Source organism: Rhinoraja longicauda, chromosome 24 (assembly GCF_053455715.1).
Source record: "Rhinoraja longicauda isolate Sanriku21f chromosome 24, sRhiLon1.1, whole genome shotgun sequence".
Lineage (NCBI taxonomy): Eukaryota > Metazoa > Chordata > Chondrichthyes > Rajiformes > Arhynchobatidae > Rhinoraja > Rhinoraja longicauda.
In genome coordinates this window covers 31,180,336-31,202,681 of record NC_135976.1, presented here as the reverse complement: position 1 = coordinate 31,202,681, position 22,346 = coordinate 31,180,336, and the positions used below count along the sequence as shown (strand labels likewise).

The 22,346-nt window shown below is 49.8% G+C and overlaps 1 protein-coding gene across 1 annotated transcript in view; it reads right to left on the bottom strand.

Annotated features, from left to right (window-relative positions):
• plekha6 (pleckstrin homology domain containing, family A member 6) overlaps positions 1–22,346 on the bottom strand; it is a 131,995-nt gene that overhangs the window by 33,922 nt on the left and 75,727 nt on the right. The window contains exons 7-11 of the mRNA XM_078420330.1: positions 19,741–19,916; positions 18,591–19,031; positions 14,634–15,108; positions 8,241–8,321; positions 6,058–6,111 (exon numbers count right to left, since the gene is read on the bottom strand). Coding sequence (XP_078276456.1) covers positions 6,058–6,111; positions 8,241–8,321; positions 14,634–15,108; positions 18,591–19,031; positions 19,741–19,916 — 1,227 coding nt within the window. The remainder of the gene's footprint in view (positions 1–6,057; positions 6,112–8,240; positions 8,322–14,633; positions 15,109–18,590; positions 19,032–19,740; positions 19,917–22,346) is intronic.

The window sequence follows — 22,346 nt, the reverse complement described above, 5'->3', positions numbered from 1 at the left end:
AACGTAAAAATTGTCCCTAGTGGGTGTAGGATAGTGTTAGTGTGCGGGGATCGCTGGGCGGCGTGGACCCGGTGGGCCGAAGGGCCTGTTTCTGCACTGTATCTCTAAATCTAAATCTAAAAAACTGAACCGTCCGACCAACAACTAGAGAGCGGTGCTGATCGACCATCCACCTCATTGGAGACCCTCGGACCATCTTTTGATCGGACTTTACTGGCTTAACCTTGCACTAAACGTTATTCCCTTATATTTCTGCTTGTAATAATAATATAATAATATATTCCTTTATTCGTCCCACACCGGGGAAATTTACATTGTTACAGCAGCAAAGTGGACAGCAAGATATCATTCATTATAAATAAAAGTAAAGACATGGATAGATTGTATTCTTTAGCTGTTACTGTTGACTCTTCTGCTGGGAGCAGTGCTGGTTGTGCAGTCTCACAGCAGCGGGAAGGAAGGACCTCCTCTATCTCTCCCTCACGCACTTGGAATGAAGGAGTCTGTCACTTGTTTATCGTTTAGAGATACACCGCAGGAACAGGCCCTTCGGCCCACCGAGTCCGCACCGACCAGCGCTCCCTGCACATTAACACCACCCTACACACACTGGGGACAATTGACACTTACACCTAGTATAGAAACGCAAGCCAATTAACCTACAAACCTGCACGTCGTTGGAGTGTGGGGCGGAATCTGAAGATTGTGGAGAAAACCCACGCAGGTCACGGGGAGAACGTGCAAACTCCGTACAGACGGCACCCGTAGTCGGGATCGAACCCGGGTCTCCGGCGCTGCAAGTGCTGTAAGGCAGCGACTCTACCGCTGCGCCACCGTGCCGCCCCTATGCACTAAACACTATTCTCTTACTGTGTCTATACACTGTCAATGGCTCGATTGTAATCATGCGTTGTCTTTCCGCTGACTGGTCAGCACGCAACAAAAGCTTTTCACTGTACCTCGGTACACGGGACAATCAATTAAACTGGACTGAACTGAACTCAATCAAGTCAAGTCAAGTTTATTTGTCACATACATATACAAGATGTGCAGTGAAATGAAAGTGGCCACGCCTGCGGATTGTGCTAAAACTACAAAACAGAAGAGAAAAAAAATGATTTTTACACAAAAAATAAATTAATACAGTAAATTAAATCTGCAGCTTCTTTCCTCGTTATCGGGCGGAGAGCACTAATTCCGCTTCACTCTGACTCCTGGTCACACTTGGCCATCTAACGGGAGTAGGTGGGAGGTAAAATGTCTACCCTATCTATGCCTTTGGTCATTTCACGTACTCCTATCAGGTCTCCCCTCAAACTCCGACGTTCCAGAGAATACAATCCAAGTTTGTCGTAACCTCTCCTTGTAGCCGCTGAAGCCTTCTAATGCAGGCGGCATTCTGGAGATGGACACGATGTGCCGGAGTACCTCGGTGGATCAGGCAGCATCTCTGGAAGAAAAAGGACGGGTGACGTTTCTGACACCAGGTCTGAGGAAGGGCCCCGGCCAGAAACATCACCCATCCGTTTTCTCCACAGATGCCGCCTGACCCGCTGAGTTACTCCGGCACTTTGCGTCTATCTTCGTTATAAACCAGCGCCTGCAGTTCCTTTTCTACAGCATTCTGGAAGCCAATGAAGCATATCCCCGCTCCATCTATTTGTTGCACTGAACCCTCTCCTCGTGACACGCTCCCAATTACTACGCAGGTCAGGGAAGAGAGAACTAGGGGCGGCACGGTGGCGCGGCGGTTGAGTTGTTGCCTCACAGCGCCAGAGACCCGGGTTCCATCCTGACTGCAGGTGCTGTCCGTACGGAGTTTGTACGTTCTCCCCGTGACCACGAGGGTTTTCTACGATTGTCCCCAGTGTGTGTGGGATAGTGCTAGTGTGCATGGATCGCTGGTCGGCGCGGGTCGAAGGGCCTGTTTCCACGCTGTATCTCTAAAGTCTACTATGTGCATAACCCCGGTAGATTTAATCATCATCTTCCCCGGCTAGAACATAATACTCCAGATGAATAAACCTCTCAATTAGCAGTTAGAAACCACCCTGTTATTATTCCCGTCGCACACTTCCCTTTACACATGTGCCACCGTCAGACAATGCCGCTCTTTGTCCGGCGCTCTGGCAGTATTTTTCCTTAGATTGGCTGCCAAACCAAACGTGAACAGTCTGTGGACTGAAACTTGTCAATTAACCCTGATTAGTGCAAAAGGTGTGGGGAAAGTCGGGGAGCTTTACTCTATAAATTAACCTCTTCCAACAAATTCAAAAGCCCGTCACATCTATCAACGCACGCAGACTGTTCAATTAGCTGGGTACTCATTCTCCACAACTTAAAACACGCGGAGAATTAACCCCAGAGGAAGGCGGGTTTTCCATCTGATCTACACACATAGCCTCGGTGAGTGGGTATAGATTAGATATAAGTTTCGGAGAGTTGCCAGATATTTTTCGCTCAAAAGAGCGTTAGAAGTAGCGTTAGTTTCGAGATACGGCGTGGAATCAGGCCCTTCGGCCCGCGAGCTCTGTGCCGACCAGCGATCAACCCCGTACACGAGCACTATCCGATACGCTCCAGGAACAATTTACAATTTTTACCGGAACCAATTAACCTACAAACCCGCACGTCTTTGGAGTATGGGAGGAAACCGGAGCGCCCGGAGAAAACACACGCAGGTCACGGGTAGAACGTGCAAACTCCGTAGGGACAGCACCCGTAGTCGGGATCGAACCCGGGTCTCTGGCGCCGTAAGGCAGCAACTCTGCCGCTGCGCCACCGCGCCGCCCCTAATATACATTTACAGACACTGCCTGACTTACGAAATAGGCGATGTATGTAAAAGTCGCGTTTAGGTAAACGACCCTGTACTCAGTTCCTAGTGCAATCAAGGCAGTTTGTGAATTCCACAACACTGTGCCATTGCTCAAGTTTACATTGGAAACAAGCCGGCAATGGCGGCAGTGATTACCCAGATGGCCGTGCACAGCAGAAAGTGTCGGACACAGAGTGCTGGGGTATGGGGAGAAGGCCGGCACAGGTCACTGAGCGTAGATGATCAGCCATGATCATCTACACTCTTAAGTTCTTAAGTTCATCTACACTCTTAAATTCTTAAGGGGTTGGAGAGGCTAGATGCGGGAAGATTGTTCCCGATGTTAGGGGAGTCCAGAACCAGGGGTCACAGCTTAAGGATAAGGGGGAAGTCTTTTAGGACCGAGATGAGAAAACATTTCTTCACACAGAGAGTGGTGAGTCTGTGGAATTCTCTGCCACAGAAGGTAGTTGAGGTCAGTTCATTGGCTATATTTAAGAGGGAGTTAGATGTGGCCCTTGTGGCTAAAGGGATCAGGGGGTATGGAGAGAAGGCAGGTACAGGTTACTGAGCTGGATGATCAGCCATGATCATATTGAATGGCGGTGCAGGCTCGAAGGGCCGAATGGTCTACTCCTGCACCTATTTTCTATGTTTCTATGATCACAATGAATGGCGGTGCTGACTCGAAGGGCCAAAATGGCCTCCTCCTGCACCTATTTTCTGTAACTCAGCGGGCCAGGCAGCATCTCTGGAGAACATGGACAGGCGACGTTTCGGGTCGAGGCCTTTCTCCAGACTCAGTGAGTTATTTCGGGCGGGGGATTCCAATTTACGTCAAACCTGACTGACGTCAGGGTTCAAGAGGCAGCGCGTAAGAGTTGCTGCCTTACAGCGCTTACAGCGCCGGAGACCCGGGTTCGATCCCGACCACGGGCGCTGTCTGTGCAGAGTTTGTACGCTCTCCCCGTGACCTGCGTGGGTTTTCTCCGAGATCTTTGGTTTCCTCCCACACTCCAAAGACGTGCAGGTTTTGTAGGTTAATTGGCTTGGTGTCATTGTAAATTGTCCCTCATGTGCGTGAGTTAGTGTTGGTGTGCGGGGATCGCTGGTCGGCAGGGACTTGGTGGGCCGAAGGGCCTGCTTCCACGATGTATCTCTTAACTAAACTAATCATCACCCTTATATACAGTAATTCGAGGTGTGCCTGTGTCCTAACATGAAGGATGTCAATGACAAGAGGAGTCATTATATGGCCTTGGGTGACGTAGGAAGGTTTGTTACAGACTTGGAGCCAACAGCGCCCTGGTTAATAATTATAATTCCCATTATTACAGCACATTCATCAATATTTTGATTCAATCTTCACACAAATTGTTCTTCAATGAGTTCATGTTCTTAAGTAATAGGCGCAGAATTAGGCCATTCGGCCCATCGAGTTTACTCCGCCATTCAATCATCTGTCTTTCCCTCTCAACCCCATTCTCCTGCCTTCTCCCCATAACCCCTGACACCGTGACAATCTCTCTGCACATCCTCACACAAAATAGACAATAGGTGCAGGAGGAGGCCATTCGGCCCTTCGAGCCAGCACCGCCATTTAATGTGATCATGGCTGATCATCCACAATCAGTACCCCTTTCCTGCCTTCTCCCCATACCCCCTGACTCCGCTATCATTAAGAGCTCTATCTGACTCTCTCTTGAAAGCATCCAGAGAATTGGCCTCCACTGCCTTCTGAGGCGGAGAATTCCACAGATTCGCAACTCTCTTGAGTGAAAAAGTTTTTCCTCATCTCCGTTCTAAATGGCCTAGTCTTAAACTGTGGCCCCTGGTTCTTCCGATGTGGCTTGGTGCCAGCGAGAGACATTCCTTTCATATTTTTATGCTCTTATTAACATCTTTCCTGCGGGAATTTGCCTGCTAATAACTAATCTTTAATTAGCCTACTTCCTTTAGCAAAGGGCAAACTCATTATGTCCTTAAACCTACCTTCTCACGCGGGGACTTAGTGCACGTGATCGCAAGCAGTCCAAACTGTGTCCTTGATCAAATAAACCCTGAGCTTCCTGTTGCTTAGTTTTTTTAGTTTTAGAGATACAGCGTGGAAACAGGCCCTTCGGCCCACCGGGCCCGTGCCGACCAGCCATCACCCGCTCACACCAGTTCTATGTCCTACGCACCAGAGGCATCCTTCACGAAAGCCAATTAACCTACAAACTTGCACCTTTTTGGGATGTGGGTGGAGACCGGAGCACCCGGACAAAAACCCATGCAGCAGGTCATAGGGGAGAACGACGTGCAAACTCCGCACAGACAGTACCCGTGGTTGGGATTGAACCCAGGTCACGGGTGCTGTAATTCTGCTCTACCGCTGTGCCACTGTACTAGAGAGATAGGGCATGGCAACAGGCCTTTCGGCCCACCAGATCCACGCCCGCCATCAGTCTGATCAATTCATAAGTGATAGGAGCAGAATTAGGCTATTCGGCCCATCAAGTCCACTCTACTCCACCATTCAATCATGGCTGATCTATCCGCCTTTGAGGCTGGAAGCAAAGTGGGCTAAATACTTTCACATTTTCAAGCAGCACAGCGTGAGAGAGCCAGTGTTCGATCCTGACCTCAGGTGCTGCCTGTGTGGAGTTTGCACGCTCTCACTGTGACCATGTGGGTTTTCTCCGGGTGCTCCGGTTTCATCCCATAACCCTAAAGACGCGCATGTTCGCAGGCTAATGGTCCTCTGCAAAAGAAAATGCCCCTGGTGTGTCGGGAGTGGACGAGAAAGTGCGATAACATAGAACTGGTGTGAACGGGTGATGTATGGGCGGCACGGACTCGGTGGGCCGAAGGGCCTGTTACCATGTTGTGTCTCTGAAGCCAACAGGTGATGTTGGCTACTCATGGTCTTTGACTTGCCTTCCCCTCCCGCACCCATTACCTTTTCACCCAGAGAGTTGTGAATCTGTGGAATCCTCTGCCACAGAAGGCAGTGGAGGCCGATTCACTGGATGTTTTCAAGAGAGAGTTAGATTTAGCTCTGAGGGCTAACGGAATCAAGTGATGTGGGGGGAAAAAGCAGGAACTGGGTACTGATTTTCGACGATCAACCACGATCATATTGAATCGAAGGGCAGAATGGCCTCCTCCTGCACCTATTTTCTATGTTTCCATCTTTGACACGTCACCTTTGATCAATGGGGAACAAACACAGGTACCGTCTTGCGACTGAATCCCACCTGTTGGTCCAGAAACTCTAGCTTCCTTTGCAACTGAAGGTCTAGCATTTCGTCCTGTCACGCGGCAGGGGGACAATGGAGAGTCGCAGAGCCACAGAATGCAGAACAAAGAAACAAGCCAAGCGTTAGTGAGCAGAAGAAATAGAGGTTAAAGTCTCCGAAACGGGCACATCTACATACAGCGTTACACCAGGCAGGCAGGGAAGAATAACGGCTCAAACCAGGGGCCACAGTTTAAGAATTATGGGTAGGCCATTTAGAACGGAGTTGAGGAAAAAACCATTTCACCCAGAGAGTTGTGTATCTGTGGAATTCTCTGCCTCAGAAGGCAGTGGAGGTCAATTCTCTGTAGGCTTTCAAGAGAGAGTTAGGTAGAGCTCTTAAAGATAGCAGAGTCAAGGGATATGGGGAGAAGGCAGGAACGGGGTACTGATTGTGGATGCTCAGACAATAGACAATAGGCAATAGGTGCAGGAGGAGGCCATTCGGCCCTTCGAGCCAGCACCGCCATTCAATGTGATCATGGCTGATCATTCCCAATCAGTACCCCGTTCCTGCCTTCTCCCCATACCCCATGACTCCGCTATCCGTAAGAGCTCTATCTAGCTCTCTCTAGCCATGATCACAGTGAATGGCGGTGCTGGCTCGAAGGGCTGAATGGCCTCCTCCTGCACCTATTGTCTATCACCTCATTGGAGACCCGCGGACTATATTTAATCGGACTTTATTGGACTTTGTATTGCACTACACGTTACTCCTATCGTCTATTATTGTCTATTGTATAAAAGCATTTCAAATATAGTACTGTACAGATTGTACTAAATAAGACTAAATATGAAGGCCTCTGGAATTTAAATCATTAGCGGGAACTCAAACAGCATTTAGTGGAGACGCAGACAGTTCTCAAAGATTCGAGAATGAACCTACAAAGCTTTCATCAGCCAGGGTATTGAGGGCAGAAGTTGGGGATGTTACGTTAATCGTTGGACAACGATGTCGGTGAGGCCACATTTGGAACATTGTGTTCGGTTTCGGTCGCCCTGTTATAGGAGAGACGTTGCTAAAGCTGGAAAGGGCGAAGGGAAGATTTACGAGGATGTTGCCAGGATTCGTGGACCTGAGCCACAGGGAGGGGTTGGACAGGGTGGGACTTTATCCCTCAGAGCACAGGAGGATGAGGTGTGGTCTTCCAGAGGTGTTTAAATTCACGAGGGGGCATGGGAATCCAGTACCAAAGGACCACAGGTTTAAGATGAGAGAGGGAAAGATTGAATAGGAGGGGCAACTTTTTCACACAGAGGACGTTGGGTTAATGGTGTCAAGATTGTCCCTAGTGTGTGTGGGATAGTGTTAGTGTGTTGGGAAGGGGGGGTCGCTGGTCGGCGTGGAGACGGTGGGCCGAAGGGCCTGTTTCCGCGCTGCATCTCTAAACTAAACTAAATCAATGAATGGTACGGTCCCTAAACTCAAACGGGACCAAGACACAAAACAAGGGACCTAATCTTTTCCAAGGCGTGGGAAAAAACCTGCAGATGCTGATTGAAATCGAAGGTAGACACAAAATGCTGGAGTAACTCAGCGGGTCAGGCAGCATCTCTGGAGAGAAGGAATGGGTGATGTTTCGGGTCGAGACTGGAATTCTCTGCCTCAGAAGGCAGCAGAGGCCAATACTCTGAATGCATTCAAGAGAGAGCTAGATAGAGCTCTTAAGGATAGCGGAGTCAGGGGTATGGGGAGAATGCAGGAACGGGGCTCTGGTTGAGAATGATCAGCCATGATCACATTGAATGGCGGTGCTGGCTCGAAGGGCCGAATGGCCTCCTCCTGCACCTATTGTCTATTGTCTATTGTCTATTGAGATTCTGCCTGACCCCCGCTGAGTTACTCCAGCATTTTGTGTCCACCTCATCTTTTCCAATGGGCTGACGCTGGGAATTGGAAACGGGGGATGGAAAAAATTAACACAACGGAAGGCAGACAATGGACAGATGGTGAAGAGCAAGAGAAAAAAAAACCTTCAGATGGTTAAGTACTTGAGACGGCAGAGCAGATGGGTTCCAGGAGCTGGAGTTTAATGAAGCAGGCTCAATTATGTCACGTTATCAATTTTTCTTGAAGGCAGATTAATGTCGCAATGCTTTACGGCCGACAAATTTGCACATTAAGTGGTTTCAGGAGCCTACCATTCTGTCTTGCACAGATCGAGAGACGGTGAAGTGGTACGGGTGAGTGGCTGCTGGTCTTCTCTCTCCCGAGTATTCATACTGGCGGGAACAAAGAGCACACGGTTTACATTAAAAACCCAACTGTTTTCTTCCCAGCCGTTATCAGGTGGCCAGGCGGTAGAGTTGCTGCCTTGCAGCGAACGCAGCGCCGGAGACCCGGGTTCGACCCCGACTACGGGCGCTGCGGCTCTACCAGCTGTGCCACCACCGTGCCACCCCGCTCATCTCATCTGAAAGATGCCTTCCGTAAGAATGCGTTCTTACGAGGAAGGATATTCCTCAAATTTGAGGAAGGACATTAATTATTGAGGGCGTGCAGCGTAGGTTCACCAGGTTAATTCCCGGAATGGCGGGACTGTCGTACGTTGAAAGACCAGGCTTGTATACACTGGAATTTAGAAGGATGAGAGGGGATCTTATCGAAACATATAAGATTATTAAGGGGTTGGACACGTTAGAGGCAGGAAACATGTTCCCAATGTTGGGGGAGTCCAGAACCAGGGGCCACAGTTTAAGAATAAGGGGTGGGCCATTTAGAACTGAGATAAGGAAAAACTTTTTCAGTCAGAGAGTTGTGAATCTGTGGAATTCTCTGCCTCAGAAGGCAGTGGAGGCCAATTCTCTGAATGCATTCAAGAGAGAGCTGGGTAGAGCTCTTAAGGATAGCGGAGTCAGGGGGTATGGGGAGAAGGCAGGAACGGGGTACTGATTGAGAATGATCAGCCATGATCACATTGAATGGCGGTGCTGGCTCGAAGGGCCGAATGGCCTACTCCTGCACCTATTGTCTATTGTCTATTGTCTATCTTTGCTCAGGAGCAGGACTGGAAACTACTGCGGATCTGGGCACTGCTAACACCAAGGCTTAAAAGTCAATTAAAATCCTGGCTACGCGAGCTGCCAAAGGAGGACGTTGAGGCAGGCACTGAAACAACATTTAAAATTTTACATTTGGACAGGTAGGTGCATGGGAAAGGCGGGGAGGGATATGAAGCAAATGCGGGCGGGTGGGACCAGTGTAGGTGGGGCACCTTGGGTGGGTTGGGGTACATTGGGAGAATGAAGATGGGGGAACCATTGTGAGGGGGGGGGGGGGGAACAAAGCAGGACCTGACCACAGGTGCGGTCAGTACGGAGTTTGTACGTTCTCCTGGCATGGGATACTTTGTGACTGTTGGTGCCCTCTACATGATGACTCTTTGCAAACCTTTCATTCATTCATTCATTCATTCTCCCTTGTGTTTTGAAGATAGTGTGGCGATACTTGTAGAGAAGGGAGATCTCCTGAAACAAAGAACGTTTCCTCAACTAACTCCACGAGAATGAAGTTAATAGACAATAGACAATAGGTGCAGGAGGAGGCCATTCGGCCCTTCGAGCCAGCACCGCCATTCGATGTGATCATGGCTGATCATTCTCAATCAGTACCCCGTTCCTGCCTTCTCCCCATACCTCCTGACTCCGCTATCCTTAAGAGCTCTATATAACTCTCTCTTGAATGCATTCAGAGAATTGGCCTCCACTGCCTTCTGAGGCAGAGAATTCCACAGATTCACAACTCTCTGACTGAAAAAGTTTTTCCTCATCTCAGTTCTAAATGGCCCACCCCTTATTCTTAAACTGTGGCCCCTTGTTCTGGACTCCTCCAACATTGGGAACATGTTTCCTGCCTCTAAAGTGTCCAACCCCTTAATAATCTTATACGTTTCGATAAGATCTCCTCTCATCCTTCTAAATCCCAGTGTATTTAAGCCTAGTCGCTCCAGTCTTTCAACATATGACAGTCCCGCCATTTCGGGAATTAACCTAGTAAACCTACGCTGCACGCCCTCAATAGCAAGAATATCCTTCCTCAAATTTGGAGACCAAAACTGCACACAGTACTCCAGGTGCGGTCTCACTAGGGCCCTGTGTAACTGGTGTGGCAGTGCAGTCTGATTAAAAGCTGCCCTTTAGCTCCAATAATAAAAGGATATTGGATTCTGTAACTCATTTTGTCGTTGGAGATGCAATTGCAAACATTCAACTTCCCACCCAGCACGGTGGCGCAGCGGTAGAGTTGCTGCCTCACAGCACCAGAGACCCGGGTTCGATCCTGACCACAGGTGCGGTCAGTACGGAGTTTGTACGTTCTCCTTGTGACCCGTGTGGGTTTTCTCCGGGTGCTATGGCTTTGTCCCACAGTCCAAAGACGTGCAGGACTCGGTGGGCCGAAGAGCCTGTTTCCACGCTGTATCACTAAACCAAAACATAAACATTCCCTTGGCCCTTGCCATGAGGGCGATCAGCTCTTTACCCATCTGTTAGACTGTGCAACAACCAACAACAACATTGGCCCTGTGACAAATGCAAGTATCATTATCTTTCAATTATGCATGTCTTCGTAAGCTCAGAAGTTATAGGAGTCGAATGAGGCCATTCGGCCCATCGAGTCTACTCCGCCGTCCAATCATGGCTGACCTCTGCTACCTAAACCCATTTTCCTGCCTTCTCCCCATAACCCTTGACGCCCGTTCTAATCAAGAACTTATCTTACAAAATATCCAGACTTGGCCTCCACAGGCCTGTGCGGCAACGAGTTCCACAGATTAACCACTGAAGAAGTTCCTCCTCACCTCCTTTCTAAAAGAGCGCCCTTTAATTCTGAGGCTGTGCCCTCTGGTCCTAGACTCTCCCACCGGTGGAAACATCCTCTCCACATCCACTCTATCCAATGCCTTTCATTGTTCTGTACGTTTCAATGAGGTCCCCCCCTCGACCTTCTAAACTCCAGCGAGTACAGGCCCAGTGCCGACAAAAGCTCATCACATTCTCACCCACTCATTCCTGGGATCATTCTTGGAAAAACCTCCTCTGGACCCTCTCCAGAGCCAGCACATCCTTCCTCAGATAGGCGCAAAATGCAGGACAGGCACCATCTCTGGAGAGAAGGAATGGATGACATTCCATGGTGACTCCCTTCTTCAGACTGATGTCAGGGGAGAGGGAGGTGCATAGACGAGGAAGTGTGAGGTGTGAAAACAGGGCAAAGGGAATGTGGCTCAAGGAAAAATGTAGAATAGATCATTGTTGGATGTACAACTGTGGTTATTGTCTCCCGGATCTACCCCCTTTAATTTTTACAGTTATACCTTTTTTTATTTTTTGTTTTATTATTCTCTCTTCCCAATAGTTTATAGTTTTTTTTTCTTTCTTCTTTATTTTTTATTTTCTCTCTTTAAAATTTTTTAAATTGAAGCTATGTAAGAACTTTGTAACAAATTTGTCTTTTATTCCTACCTGTACATATGCTTTTCAAAAATAAAATATTTTAAAAAAAAATAATTTTAAAATTTAAAAAAAAAAAAAAAAGAATAGATCATTGTCAGCTGCTTTCTTATCTTCCTCAGATATGGGCCCCAGATCTGCTTGCAGTACTCCAAATGCGGGCTGCCCAACGCCTCATAGAGCACATCTGAACCAAAGATGTAACCAGAGCAGCAAGATGGACCACTCAGTTGAAACCGCCTATACTGAAGTGTAGTTCGCAAAGGAGCGTAACGGCCGCCATTTTAGTAAGCAAAACCCGCCGTTCGCTCTGCCTCTCGCAGTGTTTTGGGGGAACGGTATGTGTGATGATACCACACATGCGGCATGGTAGCGCAGCGGTAGAGTTGCTGCTTTACAGCGAATGCAGCGCCGGAGACTCAGGTTCGATCCTGACTACGGGTGCTGCACTGTAAGGAGTTTGTACGTTCTCCCCGTGACCTGCGTGGGTTTTCTCCGAGATCTTCGGTTTCCTCCCACACTCCAAAGACGTACAGGTATGTAGGTTAATTGGCTGGGTAAATGTAAAAAATTGTCCCTAGTGGGTGTAGGATAGTGTTAATGTACGGGGATCGCTGGGCGGCACGGACTTGGTGGGCCGAAAAGGCCTGTTTCCGGCTGTATATATATGATATGATATGATATGATAACAAATGCAGAATATATCTCATCTATCCATTCACAGATTTTTGTTCTTTTTCTTTTTAAATGTTTCTGCAAATTTCTGCCGACTAAAATGGCGCCCTGACGCACTACGGTTTTTAGGGGTCGAGTGGTCTATCTTGATCTGCACCATTATCTTTGATCTGTGCTATGAAACCCGCTACAACTGTGAAGTTATTCTTAAGGGGTTGGAGAGGCTAGATGCGGGAAGATTGTTCCCGATGTTGGGGGAGTCCAGAACCAGGGGTCACAGTTTAAGGATAAGGGGGAAGTCTTTTAGGACCGAGATGTGAAAACATTTCTTCACACAGAGAGTGGTGAGTCTGTGGAATTCTCTGCCACAGAAGGTAGTTGAGGCCAGTTCATTGGCTATATTTAAGAGGGAGTTAGATGTGGCCCTTGTGGCTAAAGGAATCAGGGGGTATGGAGAGAAGGCAGGTACAGGTTACTGAGTTGGATGATCAGCCATGATCATATTGAATGGCGGTGCAGGCTCGAAGGGCCGAATGGCCTACTCCTGCACCTATTTTCTATGTTTCTATGTTTCTATGAAGCCCTCGAGCCAAATGGTACTCCATCGCTGCGATCCATGACTTGCAGATCGATCTGTGCAAGCAATAAACTTATTGTGGAGAAAACTAAACGCTGAAATATTGATTTATTTTTTAAATTGCTGTTCAGAAACACACAGACAGCTTCAGTGAAACTCCCTGGTCCTTTCTTGAAGCCGAGAGAGAAACTGCATGCAGCCCGCTCAAGGGAAATTAAACGTTATAAATGTTTTATTAAGTCAAACGTGTCACCTTCATCCAATAATAAACCCATTTCGTTTTAACGGACGAACCTTGCTATTGAATTATTTCTAATCCACCCAGCCCATCCCCTATTGTGACCATCGCCCATCAATGGAATAGTATGTTGGCATTCATAGCGAGGGGATTTGAGTATAGGAGCAGGGAGGTTCTGCTGCAGTTGTACAGGGCATTGGTGAGACCACACCTGGAGTATTGCGTACAGTTTTGGTCTCCTAATCTGAGGAAAGACATTCTTGCCATAGAGGGAGTACAGAGAAGGTTCACCAGATTGATTCCTGGGATGGCAGAACTTTCATATTAAGAAAGACTGGATAGACTCGGCTTGTACTCGCTGGAATTTAGAAGATTGAGGGGGGATCTTATAGAAACGTACAAAATTCTTAGGGGGTTGGACAGGCTAGTTGCGGGAAGATTGTTCCCGATGTTGGGGAAGTCCAGAACAAGGGGTCACAGTTTAAGGATAAGGGGGAAGTCTTTTAGGACCGAGATGAGAATGTTTTTTTTCACACAGAGAGTGGTGAATCTGTGGAATTCTCTGCCACAGAAGGTAGTTGAGGCCAGTTCATTGGCTATATTTAAGAAGGAGTTAGATGTGGCCCTTGTGGCTAAAGAGATCAGGGGGTATGGAGAGAAGGCAGGTACGGGATACTGAGTTGGATGATCAGCCATGATCATATTGAATGGCGGTGCAGGCTCGAAGGGCCGAATGGCCTACTCCTGCACTTATTTTCTATGTTTCTATGTTTCTATTGTGACCATCGCCCATCATTCCCGATAAACTCCCCCCCGGTTGCAATCCCACCCAAAGCATCCAGGCATACCTTCTCTTGGACTCTATCACACTGCGCCCATTTTGTCCCTCTAATTTGTCCGTTTGAATGTGGTCGCGTCAAAAGAAACAGTAGCAGAATTAGGCCATTCGGCCCATCAAGTCTACTCCGCCGTTCAATCATGGCTGATCTATCTCACCCTCCCAACCCCATTCTCCTGCCTTCTCCCCATAACCCCTGACACCCGCACTGTTCAAGAATCTATCTATCAATCTCTGCCTTAAAAATATCCACTGCCTCGGCCTCCACGGCCTTCTGTGGCAAAGAATTCCACAGATTCACCGCCCTCTGGCTAAAGAAATTCCTCCTCATTTCCTTCCTAAAGGAACGTCCTTTAATTCTGAGGCTGTGCCCTCTAGTCCTAGACTCTCCCACTGGTGGAAACATCCTCTCCACATCCACTCTGTCCAAGCCTTTCAAGAAAGAAAGTTTCACCTAAGTTGGGCAGCACAGCGGTAGAGTTGCTGCCTCACAGCGCCAGAGACCCGGGTTCGATCCTGACCACGGGTGCTGTCTGTACGGAGTTTGTACGTGGGTTTTCTCCGGGCGCTCCGGTTTCCTCCCACGTCTCAAGGACATGCGGGTTTGTAGATTAACCAGAAAAAACCCACGCAGGTCACAGGGAAAACGTCAGTACAGGGAGCACCCGTAGTCAGGATCGAACCGCGGTCTCTGGCGCTGCGAGGCAGCGGCTCTGGCGCCGCGCCGCCCCGGCGGTACGTGCGGCCCATCGTTACCTTGGCGCTGCGGGAACGGCGCAGCGTGTAGCTGGGGTCGGCGAGCGTCTCGTCCGGCTGTGGCCGCGCCGGCTGGAAGGGGCCGCCAGTGGAGCGGGCCGGAGAGTAGACGTGGTTGACCGCCAGCGGGCCCTGGGACGTCGAGCGCGGCACGCTGCGCGAGCGGGGCTGGAGGGACAGGCGCCGCAGGGTGCTGGCCGCGCTATCCACCTCCACCTGCGGCACGCCCTGCCACACCGGGGAGCCCTGCCCGCTGTAGGGTGGCTGCTGGCCCGGCCAGTCCCTCAGCGGGTAGGGGGGCTGGCGCTCGTCGATGGACCACCGCGCCGTCAGACGGTTGTACGCCGGCACGGAGCAGATGCTGTCGGGACGCTCGCCGGCCGGCACGTACTGCGGGAACTCCTCATGGTAGTACGGCGAGAGTAGGTTGTAGTACTCCGGCACCTCCCTGGTCGGCGTGTGGTACACCTGCGAGCTGCGGGGAAAGGAACGGTCTGGTTAGGCCGCGCTTGGCAACATTGCCCGACAATCCCGTCAAAGGAACGGTCTGGTTAGGCCGCGCTTGGAACATTGACCGGCAATCCCGTCAAAGGAACGGTCTGGTTAGGCTGCGCTTGGAACATTGCCCGACAATCCCGCCAATTGCCACCAATACAGGGAGGACGTGGGGGCTTTGGAAAGGGTGCGGAGGGAGTTCACCATGAAGGATGCCCTGCATCAGAGGGTTTGGAGTACTGTGGGCAGTTTTGGTCTCCAAATTTGAGGAAGGATATTCTTGCTATTGAGGGCGTGCAGCGTAAGTTCACTAGGTTAGTTCCCGGAGTGGCGGGACTGCCATATGTTGAAAGACTGGAGCGACTAGGCTTGTATACACTGGAATTTAGAAGGATGAGAGGGGATCTTATCGAAACGTATAAGATTATTAAGGGGTTGGACACGTTAGAGGCAGGAAACATGTTCCCAATGTTGGGGGAGTCCAGAACCAGGGGCCACAGTTTAAGAATAAGGGGTAGGCCATTTAGAACTGAGATGAGGAAAAACCTTTATCAGTCAGAGAGTTGTGAATCTGTGGAATTCTCTGCCTCAGAAGGCAGTGGAGGCCAATTCTCTGAATGCATTCAAGAGAGAGCTAGATAGAGCTCTTAAGGATAGCGGAGTCAGGGGGTATGGGGAGAAGGCAGGAACGGGGTACTGATTGAGAATGATCAGCCATGATCACATTGAATGGCGGTGCTGGCTCAAAGGGCCGAATGGCCTCCTCCTGCACCTATTGTCTATTGTTTCAGCCATGCCTGTAAACTGTGGAGCGGAGAAAATATCGCAGAGGAGAATGGCGGGTTTAGAGCGAACTAGACCAAGTCTCAGCCCAAACCTCTCCTGCATTGGTGCAGCACCCTCTCCTCCCCCACTACCCTCTCCCCTCCCCCTTCCTCCCCCCCCCTCACCACCACCCCCTTCCCCCCACCCCCGTTCACCCTTCCCCTCCCCCCCACTCCATCCCCGTCAACTCCACCTATCCTCCCCCCCCCCCCTCCCTCCCTAGGAGATAGATTTAAACTTTAAAATGTGAATAACTTTGAAAAATTAACATCGATTTCAATGAAACTTCTTCCATTGGCACCAAAGGGACGACGGTGAGCAAGGTGGGCCTAAAATTGTCGCGCTATCGTGTACCGTTTTGGCTGTAGTTCAGGAACAAACAAACAAACAAACAAACAAACGAGTGTTTTAGTATATAGATGTGTGTTGCCTGCTTTACTTACTTAGAATTGCGAGCTAAAGAATAACAGATTGTTTTGCAGAACTGCAGAAGGTGTTGCAGGACCCTCCCCCTCCCCCCTGACATCAGTCTGAAGAAGAGTCTCGACCCGACTACTCACCCATTCCTTCTCTCCCAAGATGCTGCCTGACCCGCTGAATTGCTCCAGCACACTTGTGTCTACCTAATGAGGTGATGAACACCACCCTGCCCTCATTAATGGATCTGCTGTGGAGACTTGTAGGAAAGAACTGCAGATGCTGGTTTAAACCGAAGGAAGACCCAAGATGCTGGAGTAACTCAGCGGGACGTGCAGCATCTCGGGAGAGAAGGAATGGGCGACATTTCAGAGTCCGAAGAAAGGTCTCGACCCGAAACATCACCCATTCCTTATCTCCTGACCCCGCTGAGTTACTCCAGCATCTTGTGTCCACTGTGGAGATGGTGAACAGCTTCATGTTCCTCGGCATCAAGATCGCCAGCAACCGAACCATGTCCCTTCACACTGATGCACACTGATCGAGAAAGTGGTCAGAAATGAGTGGCTCTACGTACGATGAGCGTTTGACGACACTGGGCCTGTACTCGCTGGAGTAGGGATCGAGGGATTATCGCACTAGTGTGTTCGAAAATAACTGCAGATGCTGGTAACAAATCGAAGGTATCACAAAATGCTGGAGTAACTCAGCGGGTCAGGCAGCATCTCTGGAGGAGAAGGAATGGGTGACGTTTCCCGGGTCTCGGAATTTTGCATTTTGCATCCAGCATTTTGTGATGCCACACTAGTGTGTTCAATTGGCCTGTTCAATTGATCCCTCACTCGTGTTGGCTGGCAGACCGCCCTGATACGCCGCTCGACTATTTTAAGCGACTGACCTCTCTCTGTAGCCTGTCGTTGTCTTTGATATCAGAGTATCAGAGACATTGACCAGAGAGCCTTAGTAACGAGGCAAGCCTCCCGCAAAATTCTCAAGGCGCAAAAAGATGTTTCTCTGCGACATTTTGATGACATTTATAGGGTTGTCTAGGAGCAGTGGCCACAGCCTCAGAATAAAAGGATGGTCCTTTAGACAGGAGATGAGGAGGAAATCCCGTTAGTCAGGGGGCGGTGAATCTGTGGAATTCATTGCCACAGACGGCCGTAGAGGCCACGTCAGTGGGTATTTTTAAGGTGGGGATTGACAGGCTCTTGAGTAGCTCGGGTGTGAGGGGTTAGGTGGAGAAGGCAGGAGAACGGGGCTGGGGGGGTGGGTGGGGGAGAGATAGATCAGCCACGGTCGAACGGGGGAGTAGACTTGATGGGCTGAATGGCCTAATTCGACCTTTGCCCGAGCCGGCTGCCTGCCCCTTTTCCGGGGTTACGTCCGTCCGCGCCCGGGTGGTGTTAGAGAGGGACCGCGCGCTGTCCACGGGCACACTGGGGGATTTCCGGGACCGCCGGGACCGCTGGGGTTGGGTGTATCGTTGACAAGGAGTGTAACACAGCTGGATAATAGTTCATTGTTTGTCTTGTATTATGGCGGTGGGATCGGTTTTGGTTTTATTGTATTGCATATATTATTTTAATATTTGAATATATATTTTTGATAATAAAATTTTAAAAAACTGAATTGAACAGAACTGGACCGAACTGAAGTGAAGCCTACTGAACTGAATTGAAATCTACTGAACTGAAGTCTACTGAATTGAAGTCTACTGAACTGAATTCTACTGAACTGAAATGAAGCCTACTGAACTGAACTGAAGTCTACTGAACTGAAGTCTACTGAACTGAATTGAAGCCTACTGAACTGAATTGAAGTCTACTGAACTGAACTGAACTGAAGTCTACTGAACTGAAATCTACTGAACTGATGTCTACTGAACTGAAGTCTACTGAACTGCAGTCTACTGAACTGCAGTCTACTGAACTGAATTGAAGTCTACTAAACTGAAGTGAAGTCTACTGAGCCGAACTGAACTGAAGTCTACTGAACTGAACTGAAGTCTACTGAACTGAAGTCTACTGAATTGAAGTCTACTGAACTGAACTGAACTGAAGTCTACTGAACTGAACTGAAGTCTTCTGAACTGAAGTCTACTGAATTGAAGTCTACTGAACTGAACTGAACTGAAGTCTACTGAACTGAACTGAAGTCTACTGAATTCAACTGAAGTCTACTGAACTGAAGTGGTGTGAACTGGAGCAGGCCTCTCACCTCCGAGGGTCATCCATGGGCAGGGCAGACCTCCGTATGTTGACCCATTGTTGCAGCTGAGTAAGTGAGGACTGGCGCTGTGCCTGTTTCTCGGTAGTGGTGCGTGGCACGAAGCCGCGGCGATGTACGGTGTTGCCGGGCGAGGCCTGTTGCCAGCCGTGGCCGTTGGGCTGCTGCGGCCTGTCGTAGCCCGGGTGAGCTCTCCGCTCCGCGCCGGGGCTGCTGGCATCGTAGGGCCCTTCCTGAGCTGCCAGCCCATTCACCCTGGCCGCTGCTGCCGCCTCCTTGCCTGGGTCCTTCCTCTCGTTCTTCCTGTGGTACCTCTCAAACCCGTCCGCCTCGCACCCCTTCTTCTCCACGTCCGGTTTGATCAGACGCTTGTGGTTCACGCTGGTGTGGTTCGATTCTGCGGGAGGCTGGTGCTCAAAAGTCACCCCGGTCCTGCCAGGTGGAAGAGAAAGAGACAAGTTAGCCACTGTGTTAAACTGAATTTGGTACGTGTGTAGGAAGGAACTGCAGATGCTGGTTTACACAAAGTGCTGGAGTAACCCAGCGGGACAGGCAGCATCTCTGGAGAGAAGGAACGGGTGACGTTTCGGGTCGAGACCCTTCTTCGGACTAAGTTTAGAGACACAGCGCGGAAACAGGCCCTTCGGCCCACCGAGTCCGTGCCGACCAGCGATCACCCGTTCACACTAGGTTAGTTTAGAGACAGAGCGCGGAATAAGGCCCTTCGGCCCATCGATTGGAGGGCGGTTGGCGTGATGGTTTGGGCAGCGTCCACAGTTCGCTGCGATTTCTGGCGGTCTTGGATGGAGCTGTGCCCACTCCAGTCACGGGACATCACACGCATTCTTGGGCCGGGCGAAAGACTGGCGCCAAGTCCAAAGCTCTTTGAGCCAACGTATCCGCATGATGCTGCCCGTCCCGCTGAGTTACGCCGGCATTTCGTGTCTAACCTCGGCATAGGCCAGCATCTGCACAGTCCCTTCCCGCACAGACCCGCGTCTAGATTCCGTGCGCCACCAGCGGGGGGCGCCAGTCTTTGGGCACGTTTCCAATCGCCGCCAGGTCCCGGCGGGCTGGCCGATACCCTGACCACCGCACACCTGTGCAGGTTGACCAGATGGCTCTCTGAGCTACACCTCACCTGGCCAAGGGCACGGCCTGTATGCTCGCTGCCTCGTTCATGGCGTTGATCCAGTCTTCCATCTCGCGCTTGTTCTCCGCGCTCAGGTAGTAGGTCCTGATACCCGTGTGCTCGGCCTGATAATGAACGCAATGGTCATTACTGTGAACACCCTCCACCTGCCTGGCTACCATCAGCTGTGGGAGAGAGAGGAGGAACAAACGTCCATTAGTTCATCAGGCCCAGGGGAAGAGGCAGGCCACTCGGCCCATCGAGTCTCCTCCGCCATTCAATCATTCCCTCCCAACCCCATTCTCCTGCCTTCTCCCCATAACCCCTGACACCCGCACTAATCAACAATCTGTCAATCTCCGCTTAAAAAAATACCTATTGACTTGTCCTCCACAGCCGTCTGTGGCAATGAATTCCACAGATTCACCTCCAGGATAAAATATCTCCCCAGAATGACCAGGTGCCAGCAGGGACAGGAGAGGTCTATTTGACCATGGGAGGTGTCACCACATTGAACCACAAAGTCCCAGTAAGAATCTGTACAGGGAGGGGATAACAGGAGGATTCTGAGTCTGGGGAAGAGGGTCCTGTGTTCATTATTTCCTCTCCGCTCTCCACACCTCTCTGCTCACTCGCACTGACATATTCAGTAATATGCCCTTGCAATTAAAATCATGGGATTGCTAAATAAGCAAAAATAAAAATGTATGCAGCTGTGAAAGATGCGACAAGGAATGGATGGAGGAGGGAGGTTAGCAAATGTAGAGCAACCCTCGTTACAAGGGGCATGTGTCAGCCGGATTGAAATGTACACCAAATGCAGCCTTCAAACGCAGCCATTATGTGGAGGACAGTTTTAGACATTTGTACTCTGCAAAAAAAATATATATATATATACTGCAAATAGGGCAGCACAGAGACACGGCGGTAGAGTTGCTGCCTCACAGCGCCAGAGACCCGGGTTCCATCCCGACTACGGGCGCTGCCTGCACGGAGTTTGTGCGTTCTATCCCGTGACCCGCGTGGGTTTTCTCCGGGTGCTCCGGTTTCCCCGAAGACGTGCAGGTTTGTAGGTCAACTGGCTTCGGTAAAGATTGTAAAAATTGTTCCCTCGTGCGTGGGGGTAGCGCTGGCTAGCGTGCTGGGCGATCGCCGGTCGGCGCGGACTCAAAGACCCTGTTTCCCTGCTGTGTCTCGAAACCAAACTGAACAAATGCAAACCTGGATTTACAGAGCGCCCTTAACATTGCTAAACTGCAACGGTGTATCAGAAGCAGGCCCCATAAAACGTGCAAGTGCAAATGATCAAAGCCTGGACATAAAAGGAGTCTGTTAAATCAAGAGGGAAGAAGTTGTAAAGTGTTTGAGCCCGGCACCTGAAGGAATTGTTTAGATTAGTTTATTGTTGTCACGTGTACGGAGTCACTCACGGTTTAAAGCTTTGATTTGTGTGCTATCCAGTCTAAGTATAGACTGCACATGTCCACAGTGCGCAGATAAAGGATAGGTCATTTAGTGCGAGATAAAGTTTGACTAAAGATAAGTGTGACCTGACTGGATAGTGTGCAAAGCAGAGCTTTTTACTCGACTGTGGTACACGTGACAATTATAAACCAAAACCTGAATCCGTTTGTAAAATGTTAACCTCCTCTGCACAACCAGTCTCTGGTCTCACCCCTCCCCTCTCTACCTCCACCCCACCCCATCTCTCCTTCTCTAATCCCATCCAACTCGATTACACCTGAAAGATATTTCCTCGGCCCCACTTCTGCATTCCTAAAATTTTAATGGAAAAGTTAAAATAAAAAACCTGTTGATGCCACGATTGCTCGTTGGTCGAGGGGGGACCGAGATCTCGCCCGAAGGCTGGCCGGTCGGCGTAGCCGGGAGGGAGCTGGAGAGACGTGGAGCGCGAGGAGCGGTGGGAGGGTGAGCCGGGGCACGGTGGCGCAGGGGTAGAGTTGCTGCCTTACAGCGAATGCAGCGCCAGAGACTCGGGTTCGATCCTGACTACGGGCGCCGTCTGTACGGAGTTTGTACGTTCTCCCCGTGACCTGCGTGGGTTTTCTCCGAGATCTTCGGTTTCCTCCCACACTCCAAAGACGTGCAGGTATGTAGGTTAATTGACTGGGTAAATGTAAAAATTGTCCCGAGTGTGTGTAGGATAGTGTTAGTGTGCGGGGAATTAAATCTGATGAGAGGTCACCTACCAGTAAAACTAATCTGGAGTCTCCCCACAGATGCTGCTTGACCTGCTGAATATCCCCCCCCAAAAAATGTTCTGTCCTTTTCCCGTTCTGCTCTTTGAGACTTTGCCAACGTCCCAGGTCTCTGGAATTCTCTCCCAAAATCTCTGCCTCCTGTCTAAAAACCTCTCTCTCTGTGACTGCGTTGAATATGTTTACGTAATTTGATATCAAATGTTCTCAGCTGACACCCTGAGAAACATGTTGGGACATTATTCTTTGTAAAGGGCGTGATATAAAATACAAGTTGCATTTGAGATTCGAGTGTTGGCAATGGAATTATGAAATACCCGAAGAGTTTAGATGCCTCGTAGTTAATTCAGATGACTGAGCAGCATAAAACGTTCAAGAGCCAAGACTTAATGGTAC